Raw genomic sequence first — 14,283 nt, 5'->3', positions numbered from 1 at the left:
TGAGCATAAGCTTTCGTGAAACTATGTGATCCAGCCTCACAACTACAGTTAAGCTCTGTTTACCTAATTATGCAATGCAAAGAACTAACTCTACATATACCCCTTCTCTACCAAAAGCCACTATAAACAGCTTTCTCAGGCCTCCCTTCACAGCAAGATTTAACCAAGTCTCATGTCCTTGAGCCATAGTCTTCATTAATATGTTCAACACAGCACAAAGCCTTCAGACTCACTCTCCTTCCCCTATCCCATGTACTGACTGGACAAGCATATAGATCAGTCCTCCACAGCACAGAAAAAGCCCTGACACATACAAAAAGATCCCCTCCACCACCAGCAAACATATTTGCTGCTGATAGACTGGATATGCACAGGTATCCTGTTTGCCTTACAGGCAGATGAAACGTCCTTGCTGACTGAGAGGTAAGCTAGTCACCACAGTTTTACTGATGGACAATTAAGAGAATATACAATATTGTAACACATCCAAATACAATACAAGAAATATCTTTCTATTTTTCTCTATGTAGACGAAGATAACCCAGATACCACTATCTCTCTTTTGTATGTATATTAATGGTCATCACATCCTGAAGCTTACACAGACCATTTAGGAGTAATATTCCCTCTTTTTCTTTCATATACTCTCCCAGGGAGTTCACTCCAATCATATAAGTTGGCAGACACAAGCCTTCATTCAAAGCCCACCAACATTAAACACTTAGGAGGAAGCCTTGAAGATTTTAAGAATCCACATGGCTGAGAATCCATTCTTTAAAAAAAATCTTAAAAAAAAGAAAAAAATCCCACAACAAACAAGTTCACAACCCCTCAACTGGAGGTGCTGTGCAAAAGAGTTGAGACTTCTAAAACCAGACTGGACCAAACACTAGAAAGCAAGGGCAAGGAGTCAGAATGGGTGACCCTTTCTACGATTCGCAGAACCCCTGTAATTTCGGCAATATCCATTTTATAGGTAAGTAAACAAAGTGGTGGATTAAATTGCCCAGGGCCCAGTAAAGGAACTAACAAGCCAGGAGAATCCGAACTCCCAGTCCCACTTTTAAGTAACAATACTCTGTGTACATAGCAGTACAGTGAGATATGGAATTTGTTCTGCCCAATTAATTCTTAAAAATGTGCTGAACTGATAAGGGAGTATGCACAATTAAGAAAGCATAGGTGATTCAGAAGAATTCCAGCATGTGTGGTACACATCTAACACTGCCTACACTACTATGGCGAAACTTCTTAAGCAGTCTACAGGTTTTACTGTATTACGGATAAATACTGCGGATCTCTGGATAATGAACAGGCTTTAAACTAACACCATTCCTACAGTATCCCACCTGATGTGGGCAGCAGAACTGGCATCTGCTCCACAGAAAGGTATTCACACATCCTCCAAGATCCCTTAGGGGATAAGGATTCTCACTGTAGTCCTCAGATTTGGAAAATAAAGGGACAAAGCTGCTAAGTAAAACAGAATGGAGATTAACACTACTTATAACAGCTCTCTAGGTCAAATTTAGTTCATGATCCTTTGGAAATGCAAACAGCAATACACACCGACCTACCTTCTCTGCAGAGAGAGCAGAGGTCAAAGGAATTCTGTCACACACAGGATTTGTATTGCCATATTTTCTATTGCTAGCATATCAAGTATTTCTTTTTTAATAAGAATTCAGAATTTTCCTTTGGCTAATAGGCAATTATTTTATCCAAAGTTTAAACCATTCTTAACTAGCTCATTTCAACCACAGCAGTGACATTCAGGGAGTGGAAAAACGAAAGCAGTGCATCAACTTAGCCAGGAACCTGGAGGCGAGTTGGTGACCTGCTGTCATTCTCAGTGCTGTTTGTTCTCCTTACATAACAGCTTTAACACCAGAATCAAGCTCTTGTGTACTTAGCAACGTACTCCAGCATCCACCCTCCCAGTCTGTCCATATTTTAAAGCTCTCTGTGATAAATAAGGTTCCTTTATTAACTGCACTTCAGGGATGTGCCATTCCACATCCGCCAACAGTCTGCTGCATAGAAAGTACAAACACTAGGGTTCCAGCCAACATGCTGGGCCAATTTCATTTCATTAAAGGTCGGTATCCTGTATTCAACTCCTATTGAAATTGTGTCCAAATATGCTGTTTAGAACCCAATTTTTCTAACGTGCACAGCTGAGACAACTCTATCACCACAACACTCCAATGTCTTTGCATAGGCTCACCAACTTTTGGATTTTTTTTTAGCACCAATATTCCAGAGTCAGCCACGCCCTTTGACAAAGTCCCACACAGACTGTGCTGTCCTCATAGTGCATTGTCTCCTGTTACTATCAAGGAAACCCAAATACGGAATCCATTTCTGACACCTTTGTTATTAGAAACTACTTCACCTGTTCATTAAATCAAGCAAATCAAGTTTACAGTAATTTTATGACACTTGGGTTTCCAGAGTTAAACAAAGTGCAGATGGAGGCCATCTGTTAGAAGCCATGACTTTCCTGTCAGAGGAGAACAGTCTCCCCTTTCCAAGGAACAAGCTGGAACAGAGCAAATCCTAATCCTGCTCCAGCTGGGAGCCAATGCCAGCACAACTAGACTCTGAGTCTAATTACATCACTGTAGCTGCTGCAGATCCTTTGTGCACAGTCTCCAGCATGTGAATAAAGCCCCCTCCTCCCCAGACCATCCACAACGCATATCTGCCTTTGACAAGTGAGTTTTCTTCTTGGATAAATGAAGTTTAGCTTTAACTTTGACAATCCTGGCCTAGAGCTGCCTCTGTGTTTTTTGCGATGGGGCAGGAGAGCCCCACAAGAACAAGACCTTAAGGATGTTGTGTCCATTATATTCTCCAATACAAGTGACAAACCTATAGTGCAATAAATATAGACGGATACAAATAGCAGCTAGTTTGCTTACTAATTTTGCACAGCCATATCAGATATGCTCCTTATGGCAAACAGATTATTACTGCACTAAAGTAAACACTTCTCCCATGACACTATTCAATGATAGAAACTCTCCTACTGTTCAGCACCAGAATTGCTTGTGCATAGTTCTGTGATTATAGGAACATCTCCTACAGGATAGTGTTTAAATATTTTCAGAATAACACAACCCTCTCTACTTTTAACTGACATAATAAAAATTCCATGGAAAGTAGAAATGGGAATCAAATGGGAAAGTAGAAATGGGAATCACAAGCGGTACAGGTCCTTCCAGATGATTTTAAAAAGACTGTCCCATTCTCATTCATGCCGGAAATGCCCAGCTTCCTCACCAATATGTTGATAAATGCAAAGTAATACATACTGGAAACCATAATCTCAACTATACATACAAAATGATGGGGTCTAAATTAGCTGTTACCACTCAAGAAAGATCTTGGAGTCATTGTGGATAGGTCTCTGCAAACATCTGCTCAATGTGCAGTGGCAGTCAAAAAGGCTAACACAATGTTAGCAACCATTAGGAAAGGGGTAGATAATAAGACAGTAAATATCATAATGTCACTATATTAATCCATGGTATGCCCACACTTTGAATACTGTGTGCAGTTCTGGTCGTCCCATCTCAAAAACATACATTAGAAATGGAAAAGGTACAGAGAAGGGCAACAAAAATTATTAAGGGTATGGAACAGCTTCCGTATGAGGAGAGATTAAAAAGACTGGGACTGTTCAGCTTGGAAAACACACGACTAAGGTGGGATACGATAGAGGTCTATAAAATCATGAATGGTGTGGAGAAAGTGAATAAGGAAGTGCTATCCACCCCTTCACATAACACAAGAACCAGAAGTTGCCAAATGAAAACAACATGCAGCAGGTTTAAGACAAACGAAGGGAAGTACCTCTTTACACAATGCACAGTCAACCTGTGGAACACGTTGCCAGGAGATGTTGTGAAAGGTCAGAACTATAACTGGGCTCAAAAAAGATTTAGATAAGTTCATTGAGAATAGGTCCATCAATGGCTATTAGTCAAGATGGTCAGGGACGCAACTGCATGCTCTGGGTGTCCCTAAGCCTATGACTGCCAGATGCTAGGACTGGAAGACGGGATGAATCACTTGATAATTGTCCTATTCTGTTCATTCCCTTTGAAGCATCTAGCAGTGGCCACTGTTGGAAAACAGGATACTGTGCTAGATGGACTGTTGGTCTGACCCAGTATGGCCATTCTTACATTCTAACTACTCAGAAGAACATAAGAACGGCCATACTGGGTCAGACCTTTCTAACTATAAGACAAAACTTTCTAACTACCGTATAAGACAACTGGACAATACTGTCAGGAATAGTCCAGGTTTACTTGGTCCTGCAATAGCACAGGAGGCTAGACTTGATGACTTCTCAGGGTCCCTTTCACCCTTACATTTCTATGATTCTGTGATTCCATAGTACAGTTTAATTCCTGAAAACAGGCCACTAGGACAGGGACAGTCTCTCCGCTAAGCAATATCATTCATCAGGACAAAATAAAAGTTAACTATGAAAACATTATTCGGTCAAGTCAAATAGCAATGCTGGTTAAAAATAAGCCAGCCTGCAATTTCTTTATGACTTTTGGAGAATCCTAAATTTCGGGAATCAGGACTTTGGGGTTCTATAAGAACTTTGCCACTAATGTGCAGTGTAAACCTGGGCATCAGTTCACCTGTCTATAAAACAGGGATAACATCTACTGTATCATAAACAGACTTAAAGTAACAGTCCACAGCACCACATATAATTGTACTGCAACCTTTAGCACCATTAGGGTAGAATATTGTATCTTATTAATGAAAAAAAACTACATTGATGGAATCTTAAAGTTACATTAAAATCAAGGTCGTACAGCAAAAATAACTGACATGTTGCATATGAGATGAGTAAATTTTATTCCTGTTGCTTGTTAAACATTTCTGTTGTTTAGAAAATACAATAAAATATGCAACATCTGCTATGTGGCCAACTTATAGTTGCTGTAATAAGATTATCTTCTGCATTTGACTTTTTTTAAACTATGCAACCTTAACACTGCATTAATAAAGTAATGCAATATACTTGAGCTTCTCACAGGTTGTTTAAGGGTCTGCAAATGAAAAAAGGGAGAAAACCACTGCACTAGTTCAACCTCTGTCCTTGCTCCCAAATCCCTCAATCACACACTAGGCAACTTACAGATTGTGCCAAACAGCCCTCACAGCTAGGCTTCACCTTCTGTCAGGCTCAATCATGATAGTATGTGTCCGCTATACGTTTTGAGATCTTGGAACTATGGATGTAGTGTTTTGCTCCTACTGTTGCTAGGATAGAATAGAGTCAAAAACTCAGCTATGACTAGTTTCAGAGTAGCAGCCGCGTTACTCTGTATTTGCAAAAAGAAAAGGAGTACTTGTGGCACCTTAGAGACTAACCAATTTATTTGAGTATAAGCTTCCGTGAGCTACAGCTCTCATCGGATGCATTCAGTGGAAAATACAGTGGGGAGATTTATATACACAGAGAACATGAAACAATGGGTGTTATCATACACACTGTAAGGAGAGTGATCACGTAAGATGAGCTAATACCAGCAGGAGAGCTGGCTCATCTTAACTGATCACTCTCCTTACAGTGTGTATGAGAACGCCCATTGTTTCATGTTCTCTGTGTATATAAATCTCCCCACTTTGTATTTTCCACTGAATGCATCCGATGAAGTGAGCCGTGGCTCACGAAAGCTTATGCTCAAATAAATTGGTTAGTCTCTAAGGTGCCACAAGTACTCCTCTTCTTTTAGCTATGACTAGGTAGCTAGTGTGCTGTGAAGGATGCTTATCACACAGATTAGAACAATCTTACTGTTATCTTGTGCTTCCCCCCATGTTTGTTGTAACCACCTGTTCTATACTTAAACTGTAAGCTTTTTGGAGCAGTGACCTTATTTATTATGTGTTTTTACAGTGCCTAGCACAGGGAGTCTGGGGCCTGCAGGAGCTACCACACTAGAAGTAGTTAATAATGAGTTCTCCTGTGACAAATGTTATCAGTTGATGAAGAGCCTTTAAACCAGAAACCTGTGGTCAGACGTGCAGATTTAACAGGTGCTTAGAATACAATGCAGTCCCTTGGCAAGAAAAATTAGAAATCCCTGCTTTTTGATCCAAAGTTGCTTATTTTGAGATTTTCAATACCCAGGGAAGACTTTCTTTTGAAATACTGCAATTCCCTCTACAAATATCCAGAATCTCCCAAAAGCTCTAGGAAATTTCCCAGCATTAAACACAGTACATAACACATACTTCATATATGCAAACTTACTTAGATATGAATTACTGTTTACGTTTCACAATTCAGTCAAATTAACCACAGAGCTCAAACACAAGTAATCTTATGAGAAATTAACATTTATTGCCAGACACTTGCAAACTTTTGTACCTGAAGTTAAGCACAGAAATAAAAGTATTGCTGCACAGATATATGAAGTAAAGAAATAGCAGGTAGGACAGAAACTTATCACGTAAAAACTAAAACGATCTTAAAACAGCCATGTTAACCACACCCCAATTATCCCAGAACATTTCAGCCTGTTGCTCTCCAATTTACTGTACAAGCCTACCCCAACAGAAAATAGGGCCAACAGAAGCTACAGAATAAAGCATAGAGAAGTGAACAACAATAACAAAAAAGACAATACTTTCCACCTACTAGAGAACAGAAATGAGGGCAAGCACAGCACTTTAGAACTTTAAGGTGTCTATCATTAACTATCATCATAAACAGATGATACCAAACCTCAGTGCTGAATTCTGCATCGAAAATCCGTTTCAAAATCTAGATAATGTTTCTGGGAGACTTCAGACTTAGCAGTTGGGAGGGTGTTTCTATTGCATTAATCTCTGAAGCCAAAGTTTATGTTTTGGATTTTTCCTTGCCTTGAATGCTTATGCGGTATTAAAAGGACACTCAGCTAAAATTTGGCATAAAAGTTATATTTTACAAAAAGAGGTTTTCTTTACACGTCAATAGAAACATTTTTAAATAAACCTTCCCCTGGAGTGTTTGCAACCCAAACATAACTGTGCACTTAACATGAGAACCTGAAAGTGAAACTGACTAGAAACTAGTTATAGACAATTGATACTTGGTTTTCAGTTTCATTGTTCAAGCTAAGAGAAATGCACATACTAAATTGCAAAAGACATAAATTAGATTTGTCAAGTGTCCTGTTTCTAACTTAAAGCATTATTAATAGTATAGCAAAGAAAGTTCATTGAAAAATTCCTGGGTAAAATTTTCTACATCAAGTGCCCACACTTGGCTCCTAAATCCATATTTAAGCACCTAAATAAGTATGGCGCATTCATCAAAGATGCTGAGTACTTGCAGTGTTTACTGACTTCAGAGGAAACTCTTATTGCTCAGCATCTCTGAAAGTCAGGCCAGCGTTATTTAGATAACTAAACATTGCTTTAGGATCCTAAATTTGAACCATATGATTCTTTAAACTGGCAACATCCCTTTAACAGTTATTTAAATACAATGAAAGGTTAAGAGAAAGTGGCAGTGGGGAAACCCAAATGATCTCTCTTTTATTCATAGTTTTTCTAGACTGATTGAGGTTCATCTGTTGCAAATAAATGTTAAAATTATACAATTATCACTCTTCTAAAAACATAGGTAGGATGAACAGCTCAGGGGATTGATTATAATACAGTGAGCCTTTCACATCTGGATTGCTAGTTCAAATCCAGCCCAGAACAGCAGTGAGTGAAAGTAACCACCAACTAATGGCTATTCCATACATGGTCTACAAAGGAAATAAATTGTGTCTCAGGTCAATTCCTACTAGACAGTTCTTCACACTCAAAGGGTATGATAACACTACAATTAAACATCCATGGCTGGCCCATGTCATTTAACTCTGGCTCAGGCTCTGGAGCCATTAATTGCGGCGTAGATGTTCGGGCTCGGGTTGGAACCTGGGCCCTGAGACCCTGCTCCCCTGCAGGTTCCCAGAGAGCCAGGGCTCCAGCCTGAGCCCAAAAATCTACACATAATTAAATGGCCCCAGAGCCTGAGTCCAAGTCAGCTGACAGTGGTCAGCCTTAGGTTTTCAATTGCAGTGTTGACATAGTCTCAGTTATGGTCTTTGGGTAATTAACCACCTTGTTGATAGTTTCAGCAGCAAATCCATGCCCTGAATTGGATACAGAGACTGAGCTCTCTTCTCAACCTGAGCCATCTCACTATATCACAGTCAAAGGCTATGAGGGGGAACACTGTACTACCATTACTCGTACTGTACTTGTTCTGTGGATAACGGAACTAAAGTCTCCAGGGCTGACAATAAACATCAGATTCATTAAAACAAAAGGGCAACAGAATCAAAGAATATCTTTCTCAACCTTTAACATTCAAATAAATTACAAAAAGTTGGATGTCCTGCCTTTGTCACATTACAAGTACATCCCTCCCCATCACCCAAATGCCTGTGGCTTTAACTATGTCATGACCTGCAGACCAACTAGAACTGGCAGTAATGACCCTAGTGAAGCAGGTCAGAAACTCAGCATGGGTCATGCAGCGTACGCCAAGAGTATTTGAAGAGAAACATTGTGGAGTTCAAGAAGGAGCATAGTTAAAGTCAGCAGGATTGGTCATTATAGTTTTCTTCAGTACATGGCCAGATGAACTTTCTGTCATAGCTCCAGTGCAGAGGTTACAGGAGAAATCTCAGATCTGAGCAGTTACAAGGAAGTGCATGTGTTCATTATTCCAGAGGGGGTTGGGCATTTTAAATCATCTTTATTGAAATTTTCATTAATGTTTTACTGGGGGATATACTTGGGGAACAAAAAAAATAAGACACAGGATTTGTGGTATTCCATATTCCTTCACTGCATTTACACACCCTCATTTTAAGACACTGCCATGGAATAATCCCACTGAAGGATCATACTGGTGCCACAGTATTAATACACAACCCGCTCCACAGCCTAGACATTCTCTGTCAGACAGCTGACACTAAGATGTGCTATGGTTTCCCACTGTTACTACCATCAGTTCAGCTGCTACTGGTTTTACTGCTTGTGTACACACATTTCCATACTGCTATAACTATTTTGGTTTAGTAACCAATATTGTTAAAGTAGTACAAAAACTGTGTAGACCAGACTTTACTAATAGTAAGAACATTATTTTAGACTAGAGTAGACAGAGCTCCAGGAAGCCACAGGGATTAAGTATACTGTTCTCTAATCCTACTCAGTGCAGGTCTACGTCCCACAGTGCTGAAAGTAACAGTGCTCTGTTTACAATAGTGCTCTCACCTGTACAGTCATTGGTGGATTTTCACTAGTGGTAGCAGTAGTGGGAAATTTTAGAAAAGAAACTTCCTAATGCCATCAAGGCCTCAAAGCTTTTTAAGACCATAGGAAAGAACCCTGCCTGGAGCATGAAGCTGATTAGAGAGGCATTGAGATCTCATCAGTAAAAAAGGACGTCAGCAACAAGACCCCTCCATCAGAGTTGAAAATAATTTAGCCAGTGGTGTGGATGGGACAAAGACACTTTCAGCACTGTTGCAGAAGGCATTAGAGACTTGCAGTGCAAAGAGATCCTTTGTTGGCAACTCTTGTCTTTACTTGAAAATAAACTCATTGACATAACATCCCCAAAGGTAAAACAGGGGCAAGAAAGAAACTGACTGGGTGTCAATTTCACTCTGCCAACTTGATGATGAAGTTGGAGAGGTCAAAAATCTTATACAGAGAGAGGAATAGAAAGAAACAAGCCAAAAATAAGCACAGAAAAGGACAGGTTTCAGAGTAACAGCCGTGTTAGTCTGTATTCGCAAAAAGAAAAGGAGTCCTTGTGGCACCTTAGAGACTAACCAATTTATTTGAGCATGAGCTTTCGTGAAGTGAGCTGTAGCTCACGAAAGCTCATGCTCAAATAAATTGGTTAGTCTCTAAGGTGCCACAAGGACTCCTTTTCTTTTCACAGAAAAGGAGACACTAAAATACAGAAGATAAGTGTTTCATTTTACAATGAGTCTATACCTGAGTTTCTGTATGACACAGTAAAAATAACTTGATTTCATTAAGATACATAAGAAGTGTTCATTCCACTATTACCTTCCCTGTACCCTATCCCTTCCCTCATTTGCTCTATCCAACTGTTGACTTTTCAGAAGCTAAAACTTAATTCTTTGAGGCAAGAACCCTCATTCATTATGTGCAAAAAAACCACTTAGCACAATAGGGTTCAGATAGATGATTAGGGCTTCTAGATGGTATCAGAATACAAATAAATAATAAAATAATGGGTCCAAAATAGTGAATTGGGCTGGTAGCTAAATGAAACTTAATCCAATTTGAAAATCCATCCAATTTGAAAGTGTGTGAGGATAATTCTCTACTTTTCCTATTGATATAAATGGAGTTAAACATATACATATACATACACAACCTTCAGAGTAACAGCCGTGTTAGTCTGTATTCGCAAAAAGAAAAGGAGTACTTGTGGCACCTTAGAGACTAACCAATTTATTTGAGCATGAGCTGTAGCTCACGAAAGCTCATGCTCAAATAAATTGGTTAGTCTCTAAGGTGCCACAAGTACTCCTTTTCTTTATACACAACCTTGTATTCTGGAGAGTCTCCAACCAATCCTTTGATTCAACACCATGAATACTGGGGAGGGAAATTTGTCATTTGCAGTTTCCAAGCGGCAGGCACAAATTACCAATCATGAGGTTTTCTCTGCTCATGCTCAGAAACTGGGAGGAAACAGAACCATTCATTTGCTGTAGAGTTCTCAAAGCCTCCTGCCCATTTTCAACTTACCAGTTACATATTAAAGAGAGTGACCTCAAATTTTGAGCCTGTATCACCATGTTTCATCAGCTCCAAGGAAATGTTGGTGTATACTTGGCTCTTACCTTATCCTTTTCATGAGGAAGGAGCGACACTGGAGGCAGACAGGAAAGAGACTCACAACTCTCTTTCCCATCAGCATTGATGGCTGCTTTAGTGTTGAGTTGGTACAAAGGTCCATCTTTAAGGAGTCTGCCGTGGCCAACAGCACGCTTGACAGCCAGTCGCAATTGCTGGTGAAAAATGGAAGTGCCACTACCTCCAAACAATGTAGACACATCCTTCTGACCTTTCAAAAAGCGTTCAATATTCTTCAAGGATGAACCACTGGACTCTGCCAAGCCCTCAATTGCCCGTTTGATCAGTTTATTCCAGTCCACGTTTGGTTTACCATCCAACTTTCCATGGTTTCGAGGTTTAGGAAGTGCTATTCTCCCAGGATTATCAGGATCCTTGTAGGAATTGAGACCTTTGTTGGAGACTTTTAATATAGTTCCATCTTTAACACTCAATTCTAGTTGTTCCAGAACAGTTTTACGGTCCAAACCATGGGACGAAGACACTGCATTGCATATCCTCTCCTCTGAAGGGCGCTGTTTTTGCTTCTTCACCTTTTTGATCGCCTCCAAAATCCACTCCGTATACAGCGGGTTAGCGAGTTTTACCATGGTGAAGAATTCTGTATATCCATAGAGTCGTTATCCTTTATCCCGATGCTGAATAAGTTTCACACCGTGGGAAAACAGATTTTTGGAGGATGGGAACCAGTTAACCATAGCATACACGTTTTTGGAGCTGAATTACTCTGTTTCTCAAACATTAATATTTTTAAACTGAAAGTAGAAAAATGATATATTCTGTTAGGAATTTCTTCATGCTTTCAATAAATCCATCAACAGCTCCAGAGCAAGGTTTTCACGAAGTTGTAAAGAACTCAGCACTTCTCACCTCAGCTTTGGATTTCCAATCTCACATCAGCAAAACTGGAACATTAAATCTGAAAGAAAATGAGAAAATAGTCACACCCACAAAGAAAGTCACAAGTGTCCCATTCCAGTTTGTATATTCACAAATATACAAGAATATTGTAAGTTCTTCTAATCTATCACTGAAGTTTTGAAGCACATTTTATAACAATACTGAAGTAACATTTAGGCTATGTCTTCACTTAAAAACAAAGTTTGGATTTTACATTGAGACAGCTAACAATGTAAAATCCTACTGGAGATAAAGCACTGTAGTTTCTGCCTGGATGTAGCTAGTCAACATAACTCCCAGGTGGGAGATATAGGGTTGACCTCAGTTAGCTACATCAAGGTAAAAACTACCTGGTGCCTTACCTCCATTACAATTTTATATCATGACAGCTATCCTGATGCAATAAACGCACCTAATTTTGCAGTGAAGACATAGCCTTAACCTGAGACTTCAATACAAAGTAACTAAAGGATTCTGACTGCCACAGGCAGATGGTACTTTTTGCCTCTTGCATTGACATTCAAGGAGTTGTGAACAGTTTATTGCAAACATCACCATTTTTATAGGTGAGATTTTATAAGTTCCAAGTTAGTCAACATATTACCTCTAGCTCTTCCTTCCCGTACCCTGCTTTCTAGTAACTGTTAGAGAATCTGTCAGTAACAAAGGATTTTAAAACACCAAAATTAGATCATGTACACTGTCCCCCACATACAGGTTTAAGTTTAATAATTAGGTAGAAGTTTAGAACCTCTGCCTAAAACAAAATCTACACAGAAGGAAAATAGTATTTAAATAAGGGTTGTATTACCACTATAACAAACATAAGGGTAGGTATGACCACGCATACACCTGTCTGCACTTTTCTGTTTAAACTGTACCTGGCAGGGGATGCCCCGAGCCACCCCATACATGGACCCCAGGGAAGGGGACCCTGCAATCTGCCATCAGGACATTTCACTGTCCTTGAACACTCTTAATAGCGAGGCCAGGCTGAGGCTGGTGTCACACAGGGGTGATGGCCCCAGTGCCAGAGGTCACTCACTCATCCTCCAGCTGCACCACAAGTACCCCTGCACCTGTCACAGCCGCTCCCCACCCGTGCTATGGGGTGGGCCACAGTACAGAAGTGCCCACGGGATGGCGCCCCCGGCTGGACACCCCGGACTCTGTTCCCGGGGAATCAGGGCACCGACCCCAGCGGCAGACGGCACCCCGGGGGCACGGCGCTGCCCTCCCCCTAGTAATGGGCAGTCCAGCCCGGACCAGTGTTCCCGCATCGCCGGGCCCGCCGGAGCCGCGCCACCAGGAGCCGCAGTCGGAGGCCGACTCAGCCCAAGCGCCGCGGCCCGCGCCGCCGGCCTCATCCGCGGCCTCCCGTGGGCGCCGCCTGCTCGGCTGCTGGGCTGGAGCGCGCTGCGGGGGAGCGCGGCGGCCGGGCCCGGGCTTGGCGCAGAGCGGCGGCGGGGCCGGAACAGGCCGCGGGGCCTGGAGCACCCAGCGGGCCTCCCGCTCCCTCGGGCGGCAGGGCCCGGCCAGCCGCCGGCCCCCGGCCCCCGCGGCGCCGGGCACCCGAGCCAAGAGCGGCCGAGACGACGCCACTTACCGGGGCCTGCGAGAGACGCAAACCGCGAGCCGGAGGCCGGACGGCGGCGAAGCCCCAAACTGACACGGCGGCCATCTTGGGTCCGGAGCGCTGCGGCGGGGGGAGGGGGCGATGGAGGGGAATCGCCTGCGGCGGGAGGGGGATTCGCCGAGAGAATAGCCTGGCTGCGCGGGGTCGGGGAGCCGCCGGGGTGCCGGGCCGAGAGCAGCGCGCCTGAGGGGAGCGAGCGGGCCAGCCGGAGGAGGGAAGGAGCTGGGGGAGGGGTTGTGAGGGGCTGGGGAGTGGTCTGGGGGGAAGAGGGGTTTGGGGAGAAGGGTCTAGGGGGATGGGGAGGGGCGGGGGGTTTGGAGGGGACGGGGGGGGTCTGTGGGGGACGGGGGGGTGGGGAGGGGTTTATTTATGGGGGAATGGAGGGGGTTGGGGAGAGGGCTGTGGGAGGGATGGAAAGGCTTGGGTGGTGGTTGGGGGAATGGAAGAGTTTGGGGAGAGGATGAACAAGCAGGAGGAGTGATAGGGGTGGATGGGGTTTGAGGAAGGGTTGACAGGAATGGGGCAGGGGATAGATAACTGGAGGGAGGGATGGGGGGTTAGAGGGAGAGGGGATAAGGAATCATGTGTGATCAGATAATTAGCGGGACTGGAGGACCCCCGCAGTGATCTAGGCCCAGTACTAGACAGGGATGGTAAAATGGACAAGTGTTCAATAAATATTTCTGTCCTGTATTTGTAAAGAAGTGGCATGGCATATCCATATCTTACAGTATTAAAGAAATACTTTCTATTTCAACAGTAACTGTGGAGGATGCCAAACAGCATCCGCTAAACTTGGAGCTCGTCTACACTTGAAA

General features: G+C 42.4%; 1 protein-coding gene across 2 annotated transcripts in view; it reads right to left on the bottom strand.

Moving 5' to 3' along the window:
• Nucleotides 1-13,521, bottom strand: part of KAT6A (lysine acetyltransferase 6A) — a 79,918-nt gene extending 66,397 nt beyond the window's left edge. The window contains exons 1-3 of one of the 2 annotated variants that reach the window (XM_077805942.1): nucleotides 13,436-13,521; nucleotides 11,800-11,848; nucleotides 10,917-11,684 (exon numbers count right to left, since the gene is read on the bottom strand). In XM_077805942.1, the coding sequence (XP_077662068.1) occupies nucleotides 10,917-11,519 (603 nt within the window). In that variant the 5' untranslated portion in view covers nucleotides 11,520-11,684; nucleotides 11,800-11,848; nucleotides 13,436-13,521. Of the gene's footprint in view, nucleotides 1-10,916; nucleotides 11,849-13,435 lie in introns of both variants that reach the window. The other variant, XM_077805941.1, reaches the window with a different exon arrangement.
• Between the last annotated feature and the right edge of the window lie 762 nt (nucleotides 13,522-14,283).

This window comes from Eretmochelys imbricata, chromosome 26, assembly GCF_965152235.1.
Source record: "Eretmochelys imbricata isolate rEreImb1 chromosome 26, rEreImb1.hap1, whole genome shotgun sequence".
In the NCBI taxonomy this organism is placed as follows: Eukaryota; Metazoa; Chordata; order Testudines; family Cheloniidae; genus Eretmochelys; species Eretmochelys imbricata.
Note: the sequence above shows the minus strand (reverse complement) of the source record. Positions and strands in the feature narration are given on the sequence as shown.